At 36.2% G+C, this 21,262-nt stretch overlaps 1 protein-coding gene across 1 annotated transcript in view; it reads left to right on the top strand.

Annotated features, from left to right (window-relative positions):
- The window catches only part of RPRD1A (regulation of nuclear pre-mRNA domain containing 1A), a gene marked incomplete at both ends in the record, with an annotated part of 65,415 nt that extends 46,930 nt beyond the window's left edge, over positions 1 to 18,485 (top strand). Inside the window, one exon of the mRNA XM_084252150.1 lies at positions 18,336 to 18,485. Coding sequence (XP_084108276.1) covers positions 18,336 to 18,485 — 150 coding nt within the window. The remainder of the gene's footprint in view (positions 1 to 18,335) is intronic.
- Between the last annotated feature and the right edge of the window lie 2,777 nt (positions 18,486 to 21,262).

Below are 21,262 nucleotides of genomic sequence, written 5' to 3'. Positions count from 1 at the left end.
ACCCTTTTCATCTATGTATTGCCTTTTTTTGAGCATCAGCATATTTTTAGGTCTGGACCACTTAAACTAGAAGGCCCATCTATCAGGAGTGATTGCATTAAGTCAGTGACTCACTATTCTTACCCATATAAACTAAATGCAAACTTGTGATTACTAATACAGCTCTCACAAAATAAAATCTATTGGACTGCTTCCCACATTTGAATCCTCACTTTTTTTTTTTTTCCCCTAAGATTTATTTTTTTATGCATACAAGCTCTGGGTTATAGGCCAGAGGTAGTGGTGAGATGGGATGGTGAGGGGATTCACCAGAGACAGAGTTGGGAACAGAACAGACGGATTGACTGGAATACACTGCTGAAGGGAGCAGCGGGTGAGACAGGAGAGCTGCTGTGCCATGTGGGCTAGCCCCCTGGCTGGGGATCGAACTCGTACTGCAGTGATGGCAGGTAGCTTCATAGTGCTTAGACTTAACACCTTGTGCCACCAGGGAGGCCCCCTGAATCCTCAGTTTGATTATTGAGTCAGCTCTATCATTGAGAGTGCGTTCAGTTAACAAGTACATTATGAGTCTTTTATTTCTTATCCTGTAAATAAAGAATATTTGAAGTACTACTCATGGGGCCCTTGGGTGCTAAGGGAGGTTCTTTAGTTCTGTAGGAAAGAATTCATGTGAGAGTTAGAAGTAAGCTTTATTGCAGGTGATAATAGTACATAGTCAAGAATGAGTGTGGAAAAATTCAAGAGAGAATAGAGCCTTTAGTCTTGAGGCTGCTGATAGAAATATTTTCTTAGTTTGAGGGGGCAAGGATTCACAGATGTGGTCCTGAATGGGTTCTAACCAGTTTTGTTTAGCATGACCACTGAATCATAACTTTTCATCAGCTAGAGTTTCACAACAGTGGTGCCCATTGGGCAAGTGAGATAAAGAGTCTTACCTAAGATGGTTTAGTTCACCTCACTCTGAAATGTGTATAGACAGGCCTTTTGTTTTTCCCCTCAGAGTTAGTGAATGGGGCTAGGTGGGGAGAGTTGCAGCCTATGTGCTAAATTCCTGTCCTACCTCACAATGAAATAAACTCTGTGATAGCATAAATGATTTATGACATTATTTTTGTAGCATATGAGCTTTTTTTTTCTTCTAGACTCTAAGTTTTTTTTAATGGAGTATACTCATTTTTAACCATGTAGTATTGACATTTTTCTTCCCTCATGCTAATTTTGGGAGTACTTCAAACCTTGTTTGTTTGTTTTCAGCATCAGCATTTGCTAATCTTCGCAATCTTCATCCAATTTTTATGTGATTAGTTTTTAAAATATGTCTTTATTATTGAGTCATGTCTCAGCCTATAGAAATTTTTTTAAATCTTTTTTCTTTTTTTTTTTTTTTTTTTGTTTTAAGATTTATTTATTTCTTTATGCAAGCACTGGGTACAGTCAGAAGCGTCAGAGGGTGAGAGAATTCCCCAGAGCCAGAGCGGGGAACAGAACAGGCAGATTGACGAAATACACTGCTGAGGGGAGCAGCGGGTGCAGCAGGAGAGTTCTGTGCGCCATGTGGGACCCTCAAACCAGCGCTGCAGAGGCTGCGGGCAGCTTCGCAACCCAGCGCTCAACCGCTGCGCCACCGCGGAGGCCCAAATTTTGACTTTTTTCATTTCTTGTTTTGATTCTCTTTGAAATCTACAAAGTTCTTAAAGATATATTCTAAGTTAAAGATATATATTTTTTTAAAATTCTGTAGCATTAAGGCCAGAAACATACATAAACTTGTGGTTGAAAATGTTCCTCCTTTGACTTTGGTCTTAGATCTTCGATCAATCTAGAACTGGATTTTGCCCAAGTTTAAATTCTGGTTTCACCTCTTACTAACTCAGTGATATTGGACCAGGCATTTGACCTTACACCTCAGTTCCCTTGTCTGTAAAGTAGGTATAATAGTTACATTATCTATAGGGTTATTAGGAGAAATAAGTGATCTGGGTCCTTAAAACTGCCCAACATATAGTTAGTACCTCAGAAGTTTCAGGTCAAAGCATAACAACTTGGAGGTTTTCTAGTTAGCTGATACTGTTTTATTTAACCATTGAATTTGTCTTCTTTCTAGAGGTACTCTAAAAGAGTAAGATACCTGCAGTATTTTTATATCTATAGCCCTCTCATGAAGGAAGTGTGTTTATTGCTAATTATGTTTTTAGCATCTCAATGATTGCACCTGGTTTCTTAAGTTCTTTTAAATACATTCAGTCATTTTTTTGAGACTGTGACTTAGATGCATGAGGCCTACTTGTCTGTCCATGGAATCTACCTTTTCAACTTTAGGTATAGTGTTGGTATTCACCCTTTTGGTAGTTCTTTACGTTTTCTTGGAAGCAGTTATCTAAGAAATCAGGTAAGCGTAAAGTGTTTTCTACCTTTCAACCCAGTATTGTAGAATATAATTGATGTGTTAAGAGACATGGTTCAGTTTAGGTGTGGTGTACACAGTGTTCCTTGCCTGACTTAGAGTTTTACTCTAGAGAAAAGCAGAATAGGGGCTTAGACTTTCTACCCTTGGCTTCTATTTTAAGATGTTAGACTGAGATGCATCTTCTTTCTCTTCCTAGAACTTACAGAAAATATGTATTAAATACAATAATAAACAATAAAACCTAGTATAGTCTATTATAGAACTATATAATGAGATGTATGTAAATATATATTACGTTACAGATCTATTACATAAATATAAAGCTATAATGAGGGGGAATTAATGAAGAGGGTGAAATTGAATGGAAGAAGTGACATGAAATGGAGACATTGAGGTGAAATGTAAAGTTACACAGCTGTGCTGTTTGGGTGGCCATTAGCCACATGTGCTATTTAAATTGATACTAAAATTAAAATTTAAAATAAAATTTCTTGACATTAGCCATGTTTCAGTTTTCAGTATTCATGTGTGGCATTTGGCTACTGTGTTGGATAGTACAGAAAGTTCCATTATAATGTTTGATAAAGATTGTTTAAAAGAGAGATATAGCTAGAGAAATAGATACATAAGAAATGAAGAAATTAAATTTACTGTATATGATGTGTATAAATAAACTTTGCTGTAATAAGAGAAGGAATGTTATGGGTGTCAGCTCTACCTCAAATGGACATACACTTACAGGAAATGAAGAAAGAAACCATTTCCTGGTGTGTACCCTTGAAGAATAGATGCGTTTACACAAAATGGGACACCTGGAAGCAGGAGATTGGAACAACACACAGTGACTGAGGGCTCTGCACTGGAAACAATTGGAAGGGTCAACATCTGTGTCCTCTTTGTCTTGGCCCAGGTAGAAGTGATGAGGAGTCTTATCTGTGTGGGAACTTGGGGAAGAGTAAAAGGGCAGAGTCCCTTCTGGACCCTGGGGAGTACCCAGAAGTGATAGGGATCTTCTATTTGGAAAACCTATCACTGCTGTTGTGCAAGCTAGATCTTATGGACTTAATGACAACCCAAGCAGATTGTATGTGTACTTTATAGTTACGTAAATATAAAAAGCATCCCTGAAACCACACAGCATTTTCAGAAATTACTTAAGATAGCAGGCTTAGAGGGAAGAGCTTTCCATTTGGAAATAGTTAATAGGAAAACCAGCACAATATAAACTGTTAAAAATGCCTAAATACATGGAGATCCTTGCCCTGCTCCTAACTGATATTCATCATAAAAGCGGGTTTCCTCTCAGCCATGTAACTAGAAACTACTTTTTTATTTTGATGAAGCAATGTTTAGGGATTCTAGGCAAGGAATCGGTAAATAGCAGTGTCAAAACTATAATTCTGAGGAGAGATTAGAATGGAACAGGAGAACAAGTGAGATAATTTGGGAGATTTTTGAAAACTGAAATTGTGCTGAAGTTTAACCCTAATGAAGTAAGTTGGTGGTCTACCTTTGCACATAATACATTCCCTAAAAGGTGAATAAAATGAATTACACTAAATTTTAGGAACAAAATTGTATACTATGAGGGACTTTTCCCCCAGGGAGTTTTTTTTTAATTATAAAGTTATTATAGTCATGATTTTTAGAAGCCTTTATATATGATTTGAAATGTAAAATTAGTAAAGACATAATTAAATATAAACTTCAATTTTAAATTAATAGCTCATTCTGTTAGCTAAATAGGAATAACACTTAGTAGTCAAGGAAGATCCGATCTTCAGTTTGGGAAGAATTCAGTTTTTTAGTGAACTGAGCTGGCGATTGCAGTGCTGATTTTAATGGCAGTCTCATCAACTTCCCTTCAGTCTGTCAAGCAAAAGATGTGTAACAGTTTGCTATTCTTTTGTCTTTTCATGCAATAGAAGGAAGTACTGTGATCCTCTTTGCATTCGTGAAATTCTTTTTGCATTTGGATCACTGACATTTATTGATGCTGAATCCCAATTCAGAATTATAAAATTCCGCTCTCCTTTTCATTTAGTGTCGAACATTCAACCAATCAGCGGAGGTCCAGGGAGTATCTTGAGTGGACCTAAATATTTGCCACTCTCAGCATGTCTGATTTCCCATTGTTGTTTCTCATCATAAGTATCAGCACTTGCGTAACACCACAGTGTGCTGTTCAAAGCTGATGCTGACTGTAGCATCAGAGAACCTGAATTTAGTATCAAAAAAGCTGTTGAGGTTTATCTATATATAGTGTTTATTATACATTTCACACAAAGTTAGCTTTGTGCAATAGCTGAAGATATCCTGTAGATGGTGCAGAACTGAATATTTCACGGTATAGTTCTAAATGACAACAGTATTTGCTTTTTTGAGTTCCCTGATAGGGCAAGGGGACAAAAGCAAAGTGGAGAAGAGAAGAACAAGATGAAGAAAAAACAGATGGAGAATTGGGAAGGAAAAGGAAACAGTGAGAGCTGCAAATAGTAAAACTTTCTTCATGCTGTCAGAATGTAGTGTTCTATCTTGCATCTGGTATCATATGCCGGCTGAGCCTTTTTCTCTTTACTCATATCTAGACCTTACAGTTGATCACCTGCAGGGTTTAATGGAGCATCTGAATGACTAGTGCTAGTGGGTTGGGTTGATTTCTAGGATGCTGACTTAGGCTGTGCCTGTGAGATTTCATTCTGCCTGCTCTTCCATATTGTCCCCCTGTCTGACTAATCAGTAAGCCTGATTCTCAACATTTGAGCTTCATACTTATGATGCAAAAAATGACAAAAAGCCCTGCTCACCAAGAAACCTTGCTCTTAAAGCCTTTAATAGCTAATTAATTTTGAAATACCCAGAATTCTTCAACCTCTTGAATAAAATCTAGTAATACATCAAGGAAATATGTACATATATTATGTGGGTAAAAAATTAGCAGTGCCTTTGTACTGGTACTGAAACCATGCTTTTGCACTCAAACGTCATTGTAGGGGACATCTTTAAAAATTACAAAATAGTAATACTTAGCATTTACTCTATGTCAAGGTAGTGTTATAATACCCCATTTTTGCTTGTGATCTGTATGAGGGAGACACTATTTTAAAAGAGGAACGCTTAGCATATAAATATTAGTATATACCTACAAGGGAAATTTTTAAAATACATAAAAATAAAAACATTGAAATCATTTAGTTCTTGATAACATTTCAGTATGCTATTTTGTATATATAACACATTTTATGTATAAATATATTTCCTTTAGTCTTGTAAAAACTATAGATTAAGAACAATTTTGTGGGCCTTTCTGGTGGTCTAAGGGTTGAGTCTCAGTGTTATCACTACTACTGCCTGAGTTCCATCCCTGGCCAGGAAGCTAAACCACATGGCATGGTAGACCTTTCCTGTCTCACCTGCTGTTCCCTCTTGCTGTGTATTTCAATAAGTCCACCTGCAATGCTCCCTACTCTGGTGAACCCTTACCCCCCGCACTTCTGGCCTACACCCCAGTTCTAAGCAAAAATAAATAAAATATTTAAAACAAAACATTTTTGTACGTGGAGTAATGAGCAATTATAGCCATACTGTACATAGCCAAATACTACTAGGTTAGTCTTCAATTTGTATGGAGTATTAGTATAATGAACTGAGAATTTGGGTTTATGGGTCTAGAATTTACTGTGTGAACTTGAAGAAATCCTATGATATTGAGTCCATTTGTCATCTTCAAAATGTAGATATCAGTCCTAATGTTTTATAAGAGCTATTCTAGTTCTGAAATTCAGTGTTTGTGACTTTCCCTCTATCCTTTATCTCATAGTTGAGAGCTTCTGGGTAGTTTAGTTTAATTCAACTTACAAAAATAATGTGCAGAGATTAAATTTTTCCTTCCTTGCCTAGAAATCTCCCATCATAAAACCAATACATGTTTATTATAGAAAATTTGGAAAATCATGAAAAATAACTACTCTCAAGAATATGCCAACGGATGGAAGCAGCCATTCAAATTTGGGTGTATTTCATCCTATTCTGTTTTGATTTTTGTTTTAGGTAGTTGCATATATGCAATTTTATCTTTTAAAAAATGTTTGTGAAATTGATCTTAACATTATAGCTGGCCAGCACTTAATTGTTTCCTTCCTTTCAAGTGACTGGGATTTTTTTTAAAGAAGGCTCCATTTATCTACCTGGGTTAAATACTTTCTTAGATTATTGAAAGAACTAGGTCTCTGTTACAAACTAGCAAGAGGATGTTTACTATCAAGAATGTTGAAAGTTAATTTTTTAATAAAAATCCCATTGATTCAGTACATCATGTTAATGTATTGGTGGAATGGTATTATTGATAGCTATACCATCTAATTATTCTATTCATTGCATTTTAAGTGTAAGATTCATGTTAGATTGAAGTTAAGTCTTGATAATTTTGATATCATTACACACATCAGACTGTTAAAATGTGAACCCCTTAAGTAGTTATCCATCAGTCAACAATTTAAAGAGAACTATAAAGAGAACTATATTTCATTTAGATGAACATTAATGTAAAGTTCTCTCAGGTTTAACTTCCTAAAGCAAGCATTCTTTGTAAAGCATCTCCCAAGTCTGGCCAGTGTTTAAGTGAAGTTCTAGAGAAATTCACTGCTCTAGAACAAAGCTGCTCTCTGGTCTTAGAACCTTGCTACACGCCAGTCATCTTACTCTAATATAATATTCTTGGTAGTTTTTTTTAGGATTAATAAAATTTAATACATGTTAGAATTGAGATAGTTTATGTACAAGAAAATGCACAAATATTAAGTAGGCAGTTCATTGATAAATTTGGATAGGTGTTAGATATATTACAGTAAATGTTACTCTAATTTGTACTGAGATTTTAATTATTGGCTAAATGCATTGTTTAATTAAAAAGTGCATATTTAAACAGGAAAATTATAGAATGAGAAGAACATGAACTTTCGTAACTTTTTTTGAGTTTTAAAAATGCATATATGTATACAAATTTTCTTACAACGTAAGCTGATTTAGGGTTGCCTCTGATACTTCCCCATGGCTCGCAGTTGAGTATCATTGGTCCATAATCAGTGCAAGTTGGAAGAGGATCAGTGTGAAATCTTGTATTGCTTTCATTACCCTGTATCTCTGTTTGAAAACGTCTCTCAGTTGTTACATTTAGATGCCCCTGAGCTAACTACAATATTGTGAGGCCCTGACTTGGCATCACTTTAGAGGAGTAAGCACTGATCATGTAACTATTGTTCAGCATGGTGACATAGCTGTTATAAAGTGTTAGGCTTTACTGATTAAGTGTTCAGTATATGGAAAGTAAGTTCTATTTCACTGGATGTTGGACACCAGGTTTCTGTGTTAGTCTCCGGATTTATATTACCAAAAGGCAGGAATCAGGATGGTAAAAGAAATAGAAGCAGAATACCTTGAACAGTTGAGGGAACTGGGGATATCAGAGGTCAGAGTGAGGGACGAGTATAATTTATATGCTACTTATCTTAAAATGCTTGAAAAACTAACAGAAGAGAGGAACTGAGTTTATGTGGGAGAGCATTACTAGGACAGTGGATATATTACAGGTGACAAGACCAATCTGCCAGTTAGGACCGTCTAATGTGAAATTACTATTTTATGGTTTAAGCCTCTGCCATTTACATATACAGCAAACCTTAAACACAAAGCAACTCCTAGCCATATTAATGCAAACTTAACACTAACTTATTTAACCTCAGTTCCTAGTTACCTGATACGTCAGGTTCAGCTTTTAGCACAATATTACAAGTCTTGCTAAAAACGCAAAAAAGCAATTTGAAGAAACAAAACAAGGCTCATAAGAGATTCACTACAGCAGATATTTTGGATTTATTAGGCCAGGAATTGTAACAGTTGAATATTTTATTAAGGTCTCTAATGGAAAAATAAACACTGTAAGAGTAGATGAAAGTGGAAAGGTGAAGACACTTAGAGAATCAAAAGCAAAAGCTGGAAATAAAAAACAATGACAAATGAAGATTGCCTTTGACACCTCAAATGAATGCAGCTAAGGAAAAAATCTGGGATTTGATGCTGGATCAATAGAAACTTCTCAAGCTGAAATGCAGAAAGGAAAGAAGAAAACCCTAGAACATTCAAGATTATGGGACAGCTTGGAAAGGTATTTCTTTGGAATATCAGAAGGAACTAATGAAGCAGAAGAAATATTTTGAAGTAGGGCCTCTCTGTGGCACAAGGGGTTAAGACACAACCTATGAAGCTGTCTGCAGCCACTGCAGCAACCGGAGTTTGATCCCTGGCCAGGGAGCTGCCCACATGGCGCAGCAGACCACTCCTGTCGCCTGGAGCTCCCCTCCCCAGTGTATTTCAGTCAGTCTGCCTGTTCTGTTCCCCACTCTGTGTCTGGTGAATCCTCTCACCTCCCCGCCACACCTCTGGCCTGTACCCTAGTTCTTGTATGCATAAATAAGTGGATCTTTAAAAAAATATACTTTGAAGTACTGATGATCAAGAATTTTCGAAATTAATGACAGACATGAATAAAGCACTGATGCCAGAAACACAGGAAACAAAAACCAAGCAGAATATCAAAAAGCAAACAAAACTACAGTCTATGGTTAGTTAAACTGCAGAAAAGACAAAATCTTAAAAAATCGAGGGGTGAAAACATTCTATCAAGGATAACAATTACAGTGGACTTAGAAGCAGAATCACACAAGCAATTAAAGAATGGGGCCAAAAGTATTGAAAAACACCACCTATCTAGAATACTAATATCCATCAATGAGTGTTCAAAAGTGAAGGATAAATAATGAATTTGTTGCTGGAGATGGTCAAGATGAAAGATGAGAGAAATGTTGAGTCTAATGTTTACCTAAGAATGTTCTACTCAAACTATTCTGGAAGATGTTAGTAGGTATTCAGCAAAAATATGTGTTTCAGCATTTTTGGGCAATGGTACAAATCTTAGTCTACTCCTGGAACTTCACTCTCAACATGAGAGTATTGAGGATTGAGCAGGGATGTAACATTCTTAAATACCTTCTCCCCACTTGAGTTTGAAATTGCTTAATAAAGGGTCTAAGTTATATGTGTCCTATGAGGTCCTGGATTATCACTCACCACTCACTCTTCACCCCCACCCCTGTCAAATTTGATAATGATTAGATTCCCTGGAATGCTAGACAGCAGTCCTGATTCAACTGTTGAACTAAATCCTTCCTTTTTCTTGTTTCCTTTGTGTCTTTTTCCATGTTGTTGTTACTATTACAGTTACTGGTTCCTCTTTTTTTTTTTTATTTAATCTCAGCCCCCATTTCTATTATTCATAAGAAAATGAAATTTCTACACTACTGAGGATTCCAGAGATACTCTAATGGCAGAACTAGACTGCCTTAATCCAAATCAGTTGCATTTTGTATTTTAGGGACATATTGCTAGTCCAATCACTGTGGTGATCCTATGTTTGATAACATACTCCTTCAAATATTCAGCTCAGTAAAAATTCTAAGTTATGAGAAGCAGGATAGTATAATGGTTAAGCATGAGGATGGTTTAGGTTAAATTTCCTTTTTGCCCCTATCTGCTAACTTTGGGAGAAGTTTCTTAGGTGATTAATTTCCTTTCATAATCTATAATGCAAGGATAATACTCTATACCTATGAAAGTTAAAGGGGGTACTTATTACAATGGTTGACCTTTAGTTAGCACATCAAAATTTTGGTTAGGGTTTTAGAGTGCTAGATGAAATGTAGAAATGTAATTATTTACCGCAATAAAATTATTATCACTGCAGTTTAGTAACTTCAAAACCCAGAATAGGTAGGCATTTGGGATTGTTTTGGTTTGTTTTTGTCACTTGTTAACAATATAGAAGGCTAATGAACACTCTGCAGTCATAGAATTGTAACTTATTAACAGGTGGGAATTATTTCAAGGCTATTTTTAAAAATAAACGTTTACTGTACTTAAGAGAATAGTTATTTAAGAGAATGATAATATAACCAGCAGCAACTTTGGGCAAAAATAAATAAATAAATAAATAAAAAAGAATGATAATAACCTTTGAAAGGACCTAAAAATGTTGACTTAAGTGACACATTTACACTAAACTCCCACTAAAAGGTAAAATTTTTCGTTTTTAAGTAAAAATGGTTCCATCAGAGATGTGTAGGATAATGTGACGAGAAATGAGAAAGGATTTGATGATTAGGTTTTATATTTTAAAAATCTCACTAGCAGGATCACATCCCAAGTTAAATTTGGGTATTTGTTTTCTATGAAATTACTAAGGGCAAACCACTGAAATCTTCACCTGCTTTGTACTCTGTTCCCTGAAGATCACAACAGACATGACTGATCACAGTCTTAGGAAGTCCCTAAAATGAAATTTCTTGCTTTGTTTTTAAAAATTTGTTTTAAAATCTTAATACTTAAGTTAACTTTTCCTATCTTACCTAGCTAGTATAGAGCCCCAATACCAGGGTAGGAAAAGTGAAATTAAGTAATGTAAATTATCCTAACGGATGAGAATCAAAGCTTCAGAGTTATATTAAATACAGTTGCTTAGGAAAGACTTGTCAACATCTTAAGAGAGATGAAGGACATAATAAAATAGATGTCAAAAAAGAAAACCATTTAGGAATGGTCTGCCCAGCTCAATCTTACTGTTTTACTTGAACCCTGAAATTAACTTCACAAATGAAAAGTAAAAGAGAATGACTTATCTAAGCCTTGTTTTCTGAGTATTTTAAACTCTGGACTGTGCTCAAACATACTTCCTACAAAAGCTACACAGCTTGCTTGCTAGGACCGGGAGTGGGCTTTCTTTGGCTTCATAATTTTCTCTTCCAAGTATTCTCTCAAGGAGTGGGTAGGAAGCAAGGATAGATGTGATGTTTGCAGTTGCTTAATGCCCACTAAAGATAACATGTGGACACAGTTGAAGTTCTCCATATGTTTTTTTTTAAGTCACAGTCATGTATGAAAGAGAGCAGAATTATTAGCATCTGCAAGGGAAAGTCATATACTTACAGTCAAATAGTTATTTAAAGCAACTGGAATTATAACTGCTTCTGAGTCAACCCGTAAGAACTCCAAATTTCAGGAAATTTATTCTCTTCATTGTTCTTACAGCAACATGACTCTATCTTAGAATAACCAGAATTACCTAACATTTCATAATTTCAAAACTCCCACATTATACCTCAGATTCCTGTAAAACTGATACCAGTGTTTTTTTTGTAAAGGAAAGTTTGAGGCTTAGCTAATCTTAACTCCTTGCCTACAATCACATAGGTAGTAAACTGAGGAGACAGTACTGGCATCCAGTCCTGCCACCACACCCAGGGACTGGGAACCTGTTCACACCAGGACACAGGAACACGCCAGATATAAAGACTACAAAACAGTACAATCTCTGCTTACAATGGTTTGGCATACAATTCTTTCACTTTACAATGGTGTGAAATTGGGAAGCATTGAGTAAACACTACCATGATAATCTTGTGATGTTGGGCAGCAGTAGGAGCACTAGCTTCCAATCAGCATTTTTGACTTAAAGTTATTTTCAACTTGTGAAAGATTTATTTGGATGTAACCCCATCGTAAGTCAAGCAGTATGTCTATAGTAGTATTTAAGTTCAGAAATAGCTGAAGTCATAACATCACAGAAGTGTGAGGCTGGATTAGGAAAAATTTGGCAGTATTTGGTCTTAAAGTAGATCTTAAGTAATATATGAGATTTGGATGCTTGGTATATACTCAGTATTAAATAAAGTAAATCTGTAATGGTGGTTCAGATTTCAAACTATTTCTAACCTACTTGCTGTACATACAAGACAAAATTGTACCTCCTCCTGATTCAGTAAATTTTCTCAAAGATATATTTTGTTTATGCATACAAAAGCTGTGTTATAGGCCAGAGGGTGTGTGTGTGAGAGAGAGAGAGAGAGAATGAGAAAGAGGATTCACCTGAGACAGAGTGGGGAGCAGAACAGGCAGATTGACTGAAATACACTGCTAAGGGGAGCAGCAGGTGAGATGGGGAGGTCTGCTGCGCCAGTTGGGTCAGCTCCCTGGCCCTGGATGGAACTCTTACTGCAGTGGCTCCTGCAGTGGCTCCTGATAGTGTCATAGTGCTCAGACCCCTTGCATCTTACGGAGGCCCTTGATTCAATAATGTTGCAGTACCATGGCTTTTAAGATTCCTGTCCTTGAGATGAAGATGGATGCATAAATAATGTGTAAAAAAAACAGCACAGAGATAGTTTCAGCTGGCAGCCAAGAGTGAGAATGGCAGGCAGGAACTGAGGATGTTTCTAGAAAATATGAAAATTTATCTGCACTAAAACATGGCTAAAAGTTTTGCAGAGTGGAGAGGCTTGGATATGATAGATGGAAGTGAATCTTTGAAACTGGATCTAAAAAATCTGGTCAGACTTGAGAGTTGCAAGAGACTGAAATAATGCCTGTCTTGTGGTGGTAGTGATCACAGTGGCAAGTAAGGGGTGAATCAATTAAGGACAGAAACATGGCTCTTATTGAATAAGGGGGATAGTGAGGGAGAAGTAAAGTGACTCATGTAAACAATTGATAAGGATAAGATAAAGCATTGTTTTTCAAAGTGGTATCTGTGTGCTGCTTCAGGACAATTTATTGTCATAGCTATATGTTTATTTTAATATGAGTCAAATCCAAAGCTAGCACATAAACAAGGTGCAACATGTCAGATTATATGAATCTTACTTCATGTAAATAAGCTGAGTTTATTTAAATATCAAGAATATAGCTGACTGGTGGTAAAGACATATGAAGGATGTCATTTAACTGAATTTTGGAAAATAGTGATTTAAAGTTTGGAGGGGTGGCATGAGGAAGCCTGGGATTCTAAATCCAGCCTATATCAGGATCAAGGTTTTGTTACATAGATGAATTGCTCACATGTATGCATTCACATACACCTGCTTCTTTACACACACACTCATTGAAGTATGTACCTAATAGGTATGGTCTTTTTTAAATTTTTTTTTAGATTTATTTATTTATGCATACAAGAGCTGGGGTACAGGCCAGAGATGCGGGAGGTGAGAGGATTCATCAGAGACAGAGTAGGGAGCAGAATAGGCAGACTGACTGAAATACACTGCTGAGGGGAGCAGCAGGCGAGGCAGGAGAGGTCTGCTGCTCCATGTGGGTTGCTCCCTGGCCAGCGGGGGATCGAACTCGTGCTGCAGAGGCTGCAGATTGCTTCATAGTGTGGTGCTTAACCCCTTGCGCCACCAGGGAGGCCCAATATTTATGGGCCTATTAAATTTTTAAATATTGGCTAGATAAAGTTGGGTAAGATGGAAGGGAAAGAATTTCTGGAGGCAGGAACTGGTTCTCTGGTTAATTTTACTTGGTTCCTGTTATTGAGGTATAATTAACACGCAACATTATTTTTAGGTGTACTACAGAATGATTCTACATTTGTTTACCCTGAGAAATGTATCAGTTAACAAAAAGATTAATTGACATTGTCACCATATGTAGTTATGAAAGTCTGTGTGTGTGTGTGTGTGTGTGTGTGTGTGATAAGAACTTTTAAGATCTTTCGTAGCAGAGCAGCTCTCCCTGTGGCCATGCAGGTATCTCTTTTTCTCTCCTTTTTCTAATAAACCTGACCTTTTAGAATGTAAAAAAAAAAAAAAAAAGAAAAAAAAGCTTTTTCGGGGGCCCCCCTGGTGGCACAAAGGGTTAAGCACAGCACTATGAAGCAATTCGAAGCCTCTGCAGCACGAGTTCGATCCCCGCCAGCCAGGGAGCTGCCCACATGGCGAAGCAGACTTCTCTTGACTGGCCCACTGCTCCCCTCAGCAGTGTACTTCAATCAATCTGCCTGTTCTGTTCTCCACTCTGTCTCTGGTGAATCCTCTCACCCCCCCCGCACCTCTGGCCTGTACCCCAGCTCTTGTATGCATAAATAAATAAATCTTTAAAAAGATTTTTTTTTTTTGTAGCAACTTCCAAACCTGCAACACAGTATTCTATGGTCACCTTAGTAACATAGTACATCCCCAAAGGTGAAAGTTTTAAGTCTTTTTGCCCTCTTTCACCCATTTTGCTCATCCCCCATGCCATGCCTCCTGTATCCACCAATCTGTTCTCTTATCTATGAGTTTGGTTCTGGGATTCCCCATATAAGTGAGGTCATACAGTAGTTGCCTTTATCTTACCTCATTTAGCCTGATGTCCTTGAGGACCATATGTGTTGTCACAGATGGCATTGCTAGGATTGCTAGGTGATTTTGTCAGTATGCAAACATCATAGAGAATAATTACACAAACATAGTATAGTTTGCCACACACCTAAGCTATGGCCTATTGGTACCACTGTTGTAAATATGGTCTGCCATTAACAAAATATTGTTAAGCAGCACACTTTATCTGTCCATTGATGGTCACTTAGTATAATTCCTTATCTTGGCTACTATAAATAACACTGCAATGAAAATGGGAGTACATGTATCTCTTCACGATAGTGATTTTTGTTTTATTTGGATCAATACCAGAAATCAAATTGCTGGATCACTTGGTAGTTCTATTTTAATTTTTTGAGGAATCTCCACACTGGAGGTTTTCCATAGTGACTGTCCCAGTGTACATTCCCACCAAGGGTTCCCTTTTCTCCCAACTCTTGCTATTTCTTATCTGTTTGATGATAGCCATTTTAACAAGTGTGAGGTGATAGCTCATTGTAGTTTTGATTTGCATTGCCCTGACAAATTCCTAGATACATAGAACCTCTTAACATTGGATTATCAACAGAAAATCTGAAGACACCAATTACTAGTAAGGAAATTGAGTCAATAGTCAACAACCTCCCAAAATCCAAAAGCCCAAGACCAGAGGGTTTTACTGGTGAATTCTATACAAACATTCAAAGAATTAATACTAATGATCCTGTGGTATTGGTTGCAATGTCTCCTCTCATTTCTGATTGTATTTATTTGAGTCCTCTTTCTTTTGGTGAGTTTAGCTAATGTCAGCTTTGTTTATATTTTCAAAGAAACAATTCCATTTATCTTTTCTATTTTGTCCTTTTTTCCCTTTATTTCATTTATCTTCCCTCTCGTCTTTGTTATTTCCTTAATTCTACTTTGAGCTTTTTGTTACTTGTTTTCTAGTTCCTTGAGGTGTAATGTTAGATTGCTTATTTGAGATTATTTTTGTTTCTTGATATAGGCATTATTGTTATGAACTTACTTCTTAGAACTGTTTTTTGTGCATCCCACATATTTTGGTTTCTGTATTTTTCTTTTCATTTGTCTTAAAATAATTTTTCTTTTGATTTCTTTGATCTATAGGTTGTTCAGTAGCATGTTATTTAATCTCCACATATTTGTGAATTTTCCACTTTTCTTGATTTCTGGTTTCATATCATTGTATTTGCAAAGGTTGCTTGATATGATTTCAGTCTTCTTAAATTTATTAATACTTTGTGGCCTAACATGTGAACTATTCTAGATAATATGAGAATGTTCCATGTGCACTTGAAAAGAACGTGTGTTCTGTTGCTTTTGAATGGAATGTTCTGTATATATCTGTTAAGTCCATCTGCTCCAGTGGTCATTTAAGGCCAGTGTTTCCTTACTGATTTTCTGCATGCAATGCACTTGTTGGGAAAGCAAGGAAAAGGCTTGAAACTTTCCAAATACATGTATGTATGCTGCTCTCTCCTGGTTCACTTTTACCAGTTTTGCCAGTTATTAATACTGGCAACATTGTTGCATTCTGTAACTAGTCTCTTTTTTCATTTGAATCAAAGGATTAAGATAAATTTTATATTTTTAGCAATTGAAGAATAGACTATCTGAATACTAGAAATTAGGGTGGGCAGTTATGACTACTGAGGATGGGACATCTCTCAAAACATCTGGCTTCCACAGGAACAGAGAATAATTGCTTTTGAGCATGTTTTAATAGCATCCAATATATCGTGCTGTCCCTAAAGTGCTTTAGGTATTATTCAAGAGTGATTTAGCTAAGAACAGTAGAGCAGATGGAAATATGTTTTTACCCCCATAGCCAGCATGTTCTGAGGGAGAAATGAGTGCAAAATGAGATGTGTAATGAGATCCTGCTGAGAGGTATGCACTTAGAGTGTAAAATGCTCTGGGGTTTATCTCTTGTACACCACTCTGAACTACCACGCTGAAACCTGGTTTTCCAGTGTGTATCACTGATGAAGGGGAGAAGGAAAGTGGAAAATCTCCCCTTGAGATTATAGATTCCTATGAAACTCTGTTTTACTTTACCTTGATTTTCATTCATGACAGATTAGAAATGCAGGATGTATATATACATGGCAAGAGTTGACACCCCTGTTATGTACCCCAAGTTATCCATGAACTTTTCTAGCTCTCAACCTTGCCTGCTTCCTCTGACAGTGTGCCTAATTCCTCATGCTCTAGATTACTTCTTCCCCCCATTCCCTGAGAGCAATTATGTTGTAATAAGTTTAAGAAATCCCTTTCCCTACCAGGAATATTTCTTTGAAAGAGGAGACTCAGTAATACAGTTGACCTTTGCATAACATCTCCCAGTCAAATATCCATGCATAACTTATAGATGGCCTTCAGAGTGCGTGGATAGAAAAAAGCCTTGTGGACCTATGTTGTTCTAGGGTCAACTGTATAAAGAAACTTCACTAGTGATTTCACTTTAGGCACAAAACCTGTAGAGAAATGGTTCACAATTCTGTGTATTTGTATTTTGGCAGTTTTTACAAAATTTGTGGGCTCTGGACCCAGTTTCAGAGATTTTCCCTTACTTGATATGTAGTGGGAATTGGAGTTCTCTTGAAAAATATGAATTCTCTTTAGATTATCATGGTTGATTTTGATGTGCTTGAGTTTAGAAATATGACAGAAGAGTCCTTTGTGGATAGGCTTTCTACACAATGTAAAGCTTATCACTCACCTGCTCTGTTTTGTTTGTGAGATCAGCCTTAGAGGGAGAGAAAAGGTCATAGTCTTTCTAGAAGGAAGAATACCCATTTTCTGGATTCCCACTTAAAATTTTATTAGGTGATGTAGTATAAAAGGATCCTCTCTCTTCTCATATGGAAGTCTGAAAACTTCCCCTGAGAAGATTTATTCCCACTACAGAAAATGGACTGTTTTCTCAAAACCAAACATGATTATGGATTGTTTTCCAATCTGACATCTTGGGCAACCGTCTGCTTCTGTGTGCTATTGGAAATCTCTGGTTGTCTGATGAAGGCTTTGGCTCTTTTTCAAGTTAAATCTTTTAAGTGTAGAAAACAAAATGCATAGCATTACAAAGAAACAAGTTATAGTAGAATATAGTACTTAAATAATAAAATGTGTGCAATAATATGTGCTTTTTTATTGACACATTAAATAACATTTAGTGGGTTCCTCAACTTATCACCATATTTTCAAAGTAGTGATAAATAGTATTTCATGATTGCTATAAAAAATAACTAATGTAATATTGAAACAACTGGTTTCTATTGGAGGAAAATCTTACAGGTACTGAATACTCCTGTGGTTTGTTACCAGGATTCACAATTGAAAACAATGTTACATTTCAGTTTAGTTTTGTGAAAATAAATAGGTAATTTTTCTTATCCCAAACTCAGGGATACCTACAAATCTTCTGTGCTGCGGTTAAGTATATTAACATGTTAGTCTCTTTATAGGTGTGAAACAACAAGTTAAGTTTGTGGTTTTTCATAATAGAATTTACCTGGTGGTATATTTTCAAAGGCCCTCTTTTGATCCTAAAGATCACATTATAATCTTTTTTGAATTTATCATGAACTGAGTCTAGTACCAGATTTTATGCAGAGCTTTGTTAGCTAGAGAGCTCTTTTCTGAACACCCACAATGCTAATGGAAGTGATTTGATGTTGCAGGAATACAAGCGCAAGTTAGCCAGAGTTTCCCTGGTGCGCAAAGAACTCAGGTCCCGGATCCAGAGCCTGCCAGACTTATCTCGATTGCCCAATGTCACTGGCAGCCACATGCACCTGCCCTTTGCGGGGGACATCTACAGTGAAGATTGACGACCAGTCTCTTTCCAGGGCCCAGGACTTTGCAAGAAATGGAGACAGGTTAGGTGGATAGTCCTGTAGCGTTATTTTTGTATATTGTTGAGAGAGTGACACTAACAAAAAAATGACAAGTAATTTATAAAATTGTTTAAAATGTTGGTTTGTTTACTATTTTATTGGTAAGTTAACTTAGTTTAAACAAAGTGGTGGTCTCTGTATTAATAAGCTCACAAATAGTGATTATTTTCAGAAGATCTTTTGTAAATTTTTTTTTTAATTCAGGGCCTTGTGAGAAATTCCATGTTTCTATTTCTTCATGTATTTTCATGTTTCTTTTATTTTCTTCAGTATCTAATCACTGTATAGTATGTAATTCTGAAAGGGTAAGAACTAATCAGGATTTGGTTGAGACTTTTTATGGTATAGTTAGGACTTGATTGTAGAAGGGACTAAATGTTTCAACTTAATCCTTCCCCTTCTTGACCAAAATATCAGTTCTGTGCCTCTCAATGCCTTTGATTCTTTATCCCTCCGAGGTGCGTAACAACCCTAAACATGGATGTTACTTTGAGCGGTAGATCAGAGCCTAGAGAACTATCCACACTAACACTATAGGGATTCCATTCCAACTGCCAGTGTAGAATAAATAATGTTAAATAGGGGTCCCCTCGATAAATTGTTCAGAATTATTTGAGTAGATTAATATGAATATGCTTGGGAATTGTTATAAATTGTGACATTCTACCAAGAAGACAACTTTGATTCTGGAACTGATTTCTCTTTATCACATCAGTCTTCTTTTAACATAATTGATCTCTAACATAAAATCATCTATGGGATTAAAATAAACAAAAAATAATATTTTCATTACTTCCTTAGCCATTTAACTCCAAAAATAGTATTTTTAGCTCTGTTAGCTCAAAAACATAATGTTATTGTTCAGTAAAATAGCCTGGAACATTTTTAATATTTCTTTGAGGTTTTTGAATGACTGTATATTTGGAAATTAAGCAGTGCTATACTACAGGGTAGATCTGGTAAATACTATATTTGTATATTTAGAATTACCAAAACAAATGTACTTTTTACCTTTTATTTCTAGCCCTGTGTGTTAGAGCAGTTGCATGGTCTCGTGCTTTCTTTTAAAATCACATTGTTAAGCTGTGGATTTGTACGCAATAAGTTAGGATAAACATTTTTTCTCATTCATTACATATTAGATCTTTTTCTTTTTGTTGTGTAAGCAGATTCAAATTAGATAGTCAATAAAACATTTCTTAAATCCCACAAGCCAATTATGTCTCACTAGTTTTAATGGATTCACTCTTTCTTTCTCAGCATTAGATATAGTGAAAATGAATTTATATGTGAAGGAGAAAGCAAATGTTTATTTGTTATAGCTTATAGTTCTGAAAACATTACTTTCAACAGTTTGACCTCTCTCCAAAACGGAAACATATAAGTGTTCCCCACACAAACTTGGCTGATATTTCAGTTTTTAGTTAACATTGGGACTCTGGGCACAACTTTCTCAGAGAAACAGCAGTACTTAAGTTCCCTGTGAATACCACAGAAAGCTCACCTCGGAATCTAATCCACTTAACCACGAATGTATTTGTGATATGGTTGACAAATTACTACTAGATCCTGACCAGCATTTGTAACATCACTGAAGGAAATGTTGTGCAGCAGCCGGACTCACACATTGGGTCTCTGTCTTGTGTACCTGTCTCCAGGTGTAGGAAATACAAGAAAAAGAGCATTGTGGAGAGGGAGGGTAACAAGTGCACAATTAATTAGAAAACCTGGTTATGCCTATTATAAAAGTCTAGCAAGTAAGTTTTTGATGTTAAAGTGAAAGCAAAAACTTTTATGTTAACTTATTTGCAATATCTTGACTTTATGATCTGCTAAAATAGTGATTGATTCATTTTAAATATATTTTTTCCATTTAAAACTAATTTATAAGCTATATGTAGTCCTGAGAAGATTAAAATCTATTAGTTTATTGAAATATTTTCACCATTTTAAGGCAGACTTCTGACTTAGATACTGATTTTCATGCCAGTATCTGCACTAAATATTTATGATAAAAATGCGTTATTTTTTTAAAGAGCTTGACGTGATTTGTGATGATAGTACTCAACCTGAATCCTACCCCAATCCCATTCTTTGACCATTTCTTCACAAACCCTGTTGTTGCTTAATTCACCAATTGTAAACATGAATGATATCATCTGGCTTAGTTTTCAGCCTTGTTTATGATAGTTAACATGATAAGCCTTAGCAGTAAATAGTCTTCCTTTCTAGAAGGTAGACTATCTTTTCTGAAGAAATGGGGTTATGCGGAGGCAATATAATACCAAATTATAAATCATGAGTTTTTCCATTGTTCATATGAACCAAATCATGCATCTTTGAGTGTAGTTTGGCTTGGCTCCTCAGGAGAAAAGTAGGGGTACTGTGGTTTGAATGGATACCATCACTCTTTTTTCCACAAACAGTGCAGAGAGCTGTCTGGAGTGGCAATTTGAACAGACTCCTTGGCCTTCCCTCTGCTCCATCATTACAGTAAGTAAGTAAGTAAATAAATAAATAAATAATGGGGGTACTTGGGAGTCTTGAGAAAATCAGCTGTACTCATAGCCAACCTCCCCCCTCTAGGAAAACTAGTCCAGATGCAACTATTTTGTTATCTTTTCTCACATGCACTCTGAAGTAGGGTTTTCCATAAGAATTCCTTCATAATCAGCATAAACTGGGATAACATCTTGATTTGCAAAATTAAA

This window comes from Talpa europaea (assembly GCF_964194135.1).
Source record: "Talpa europaea genome assembly, chromosome: 13".
Lineage (NCBI taxonomy): Eukaryota > Metazoa > Chordata > Mammalia > Eulipotyphla > Talpidae > Talpa > Talpa europaea.
Note: the sequence above shows the minus strand (reverse complement) of the source record. Positions and strands in the feature narration are given on the sequence as shown.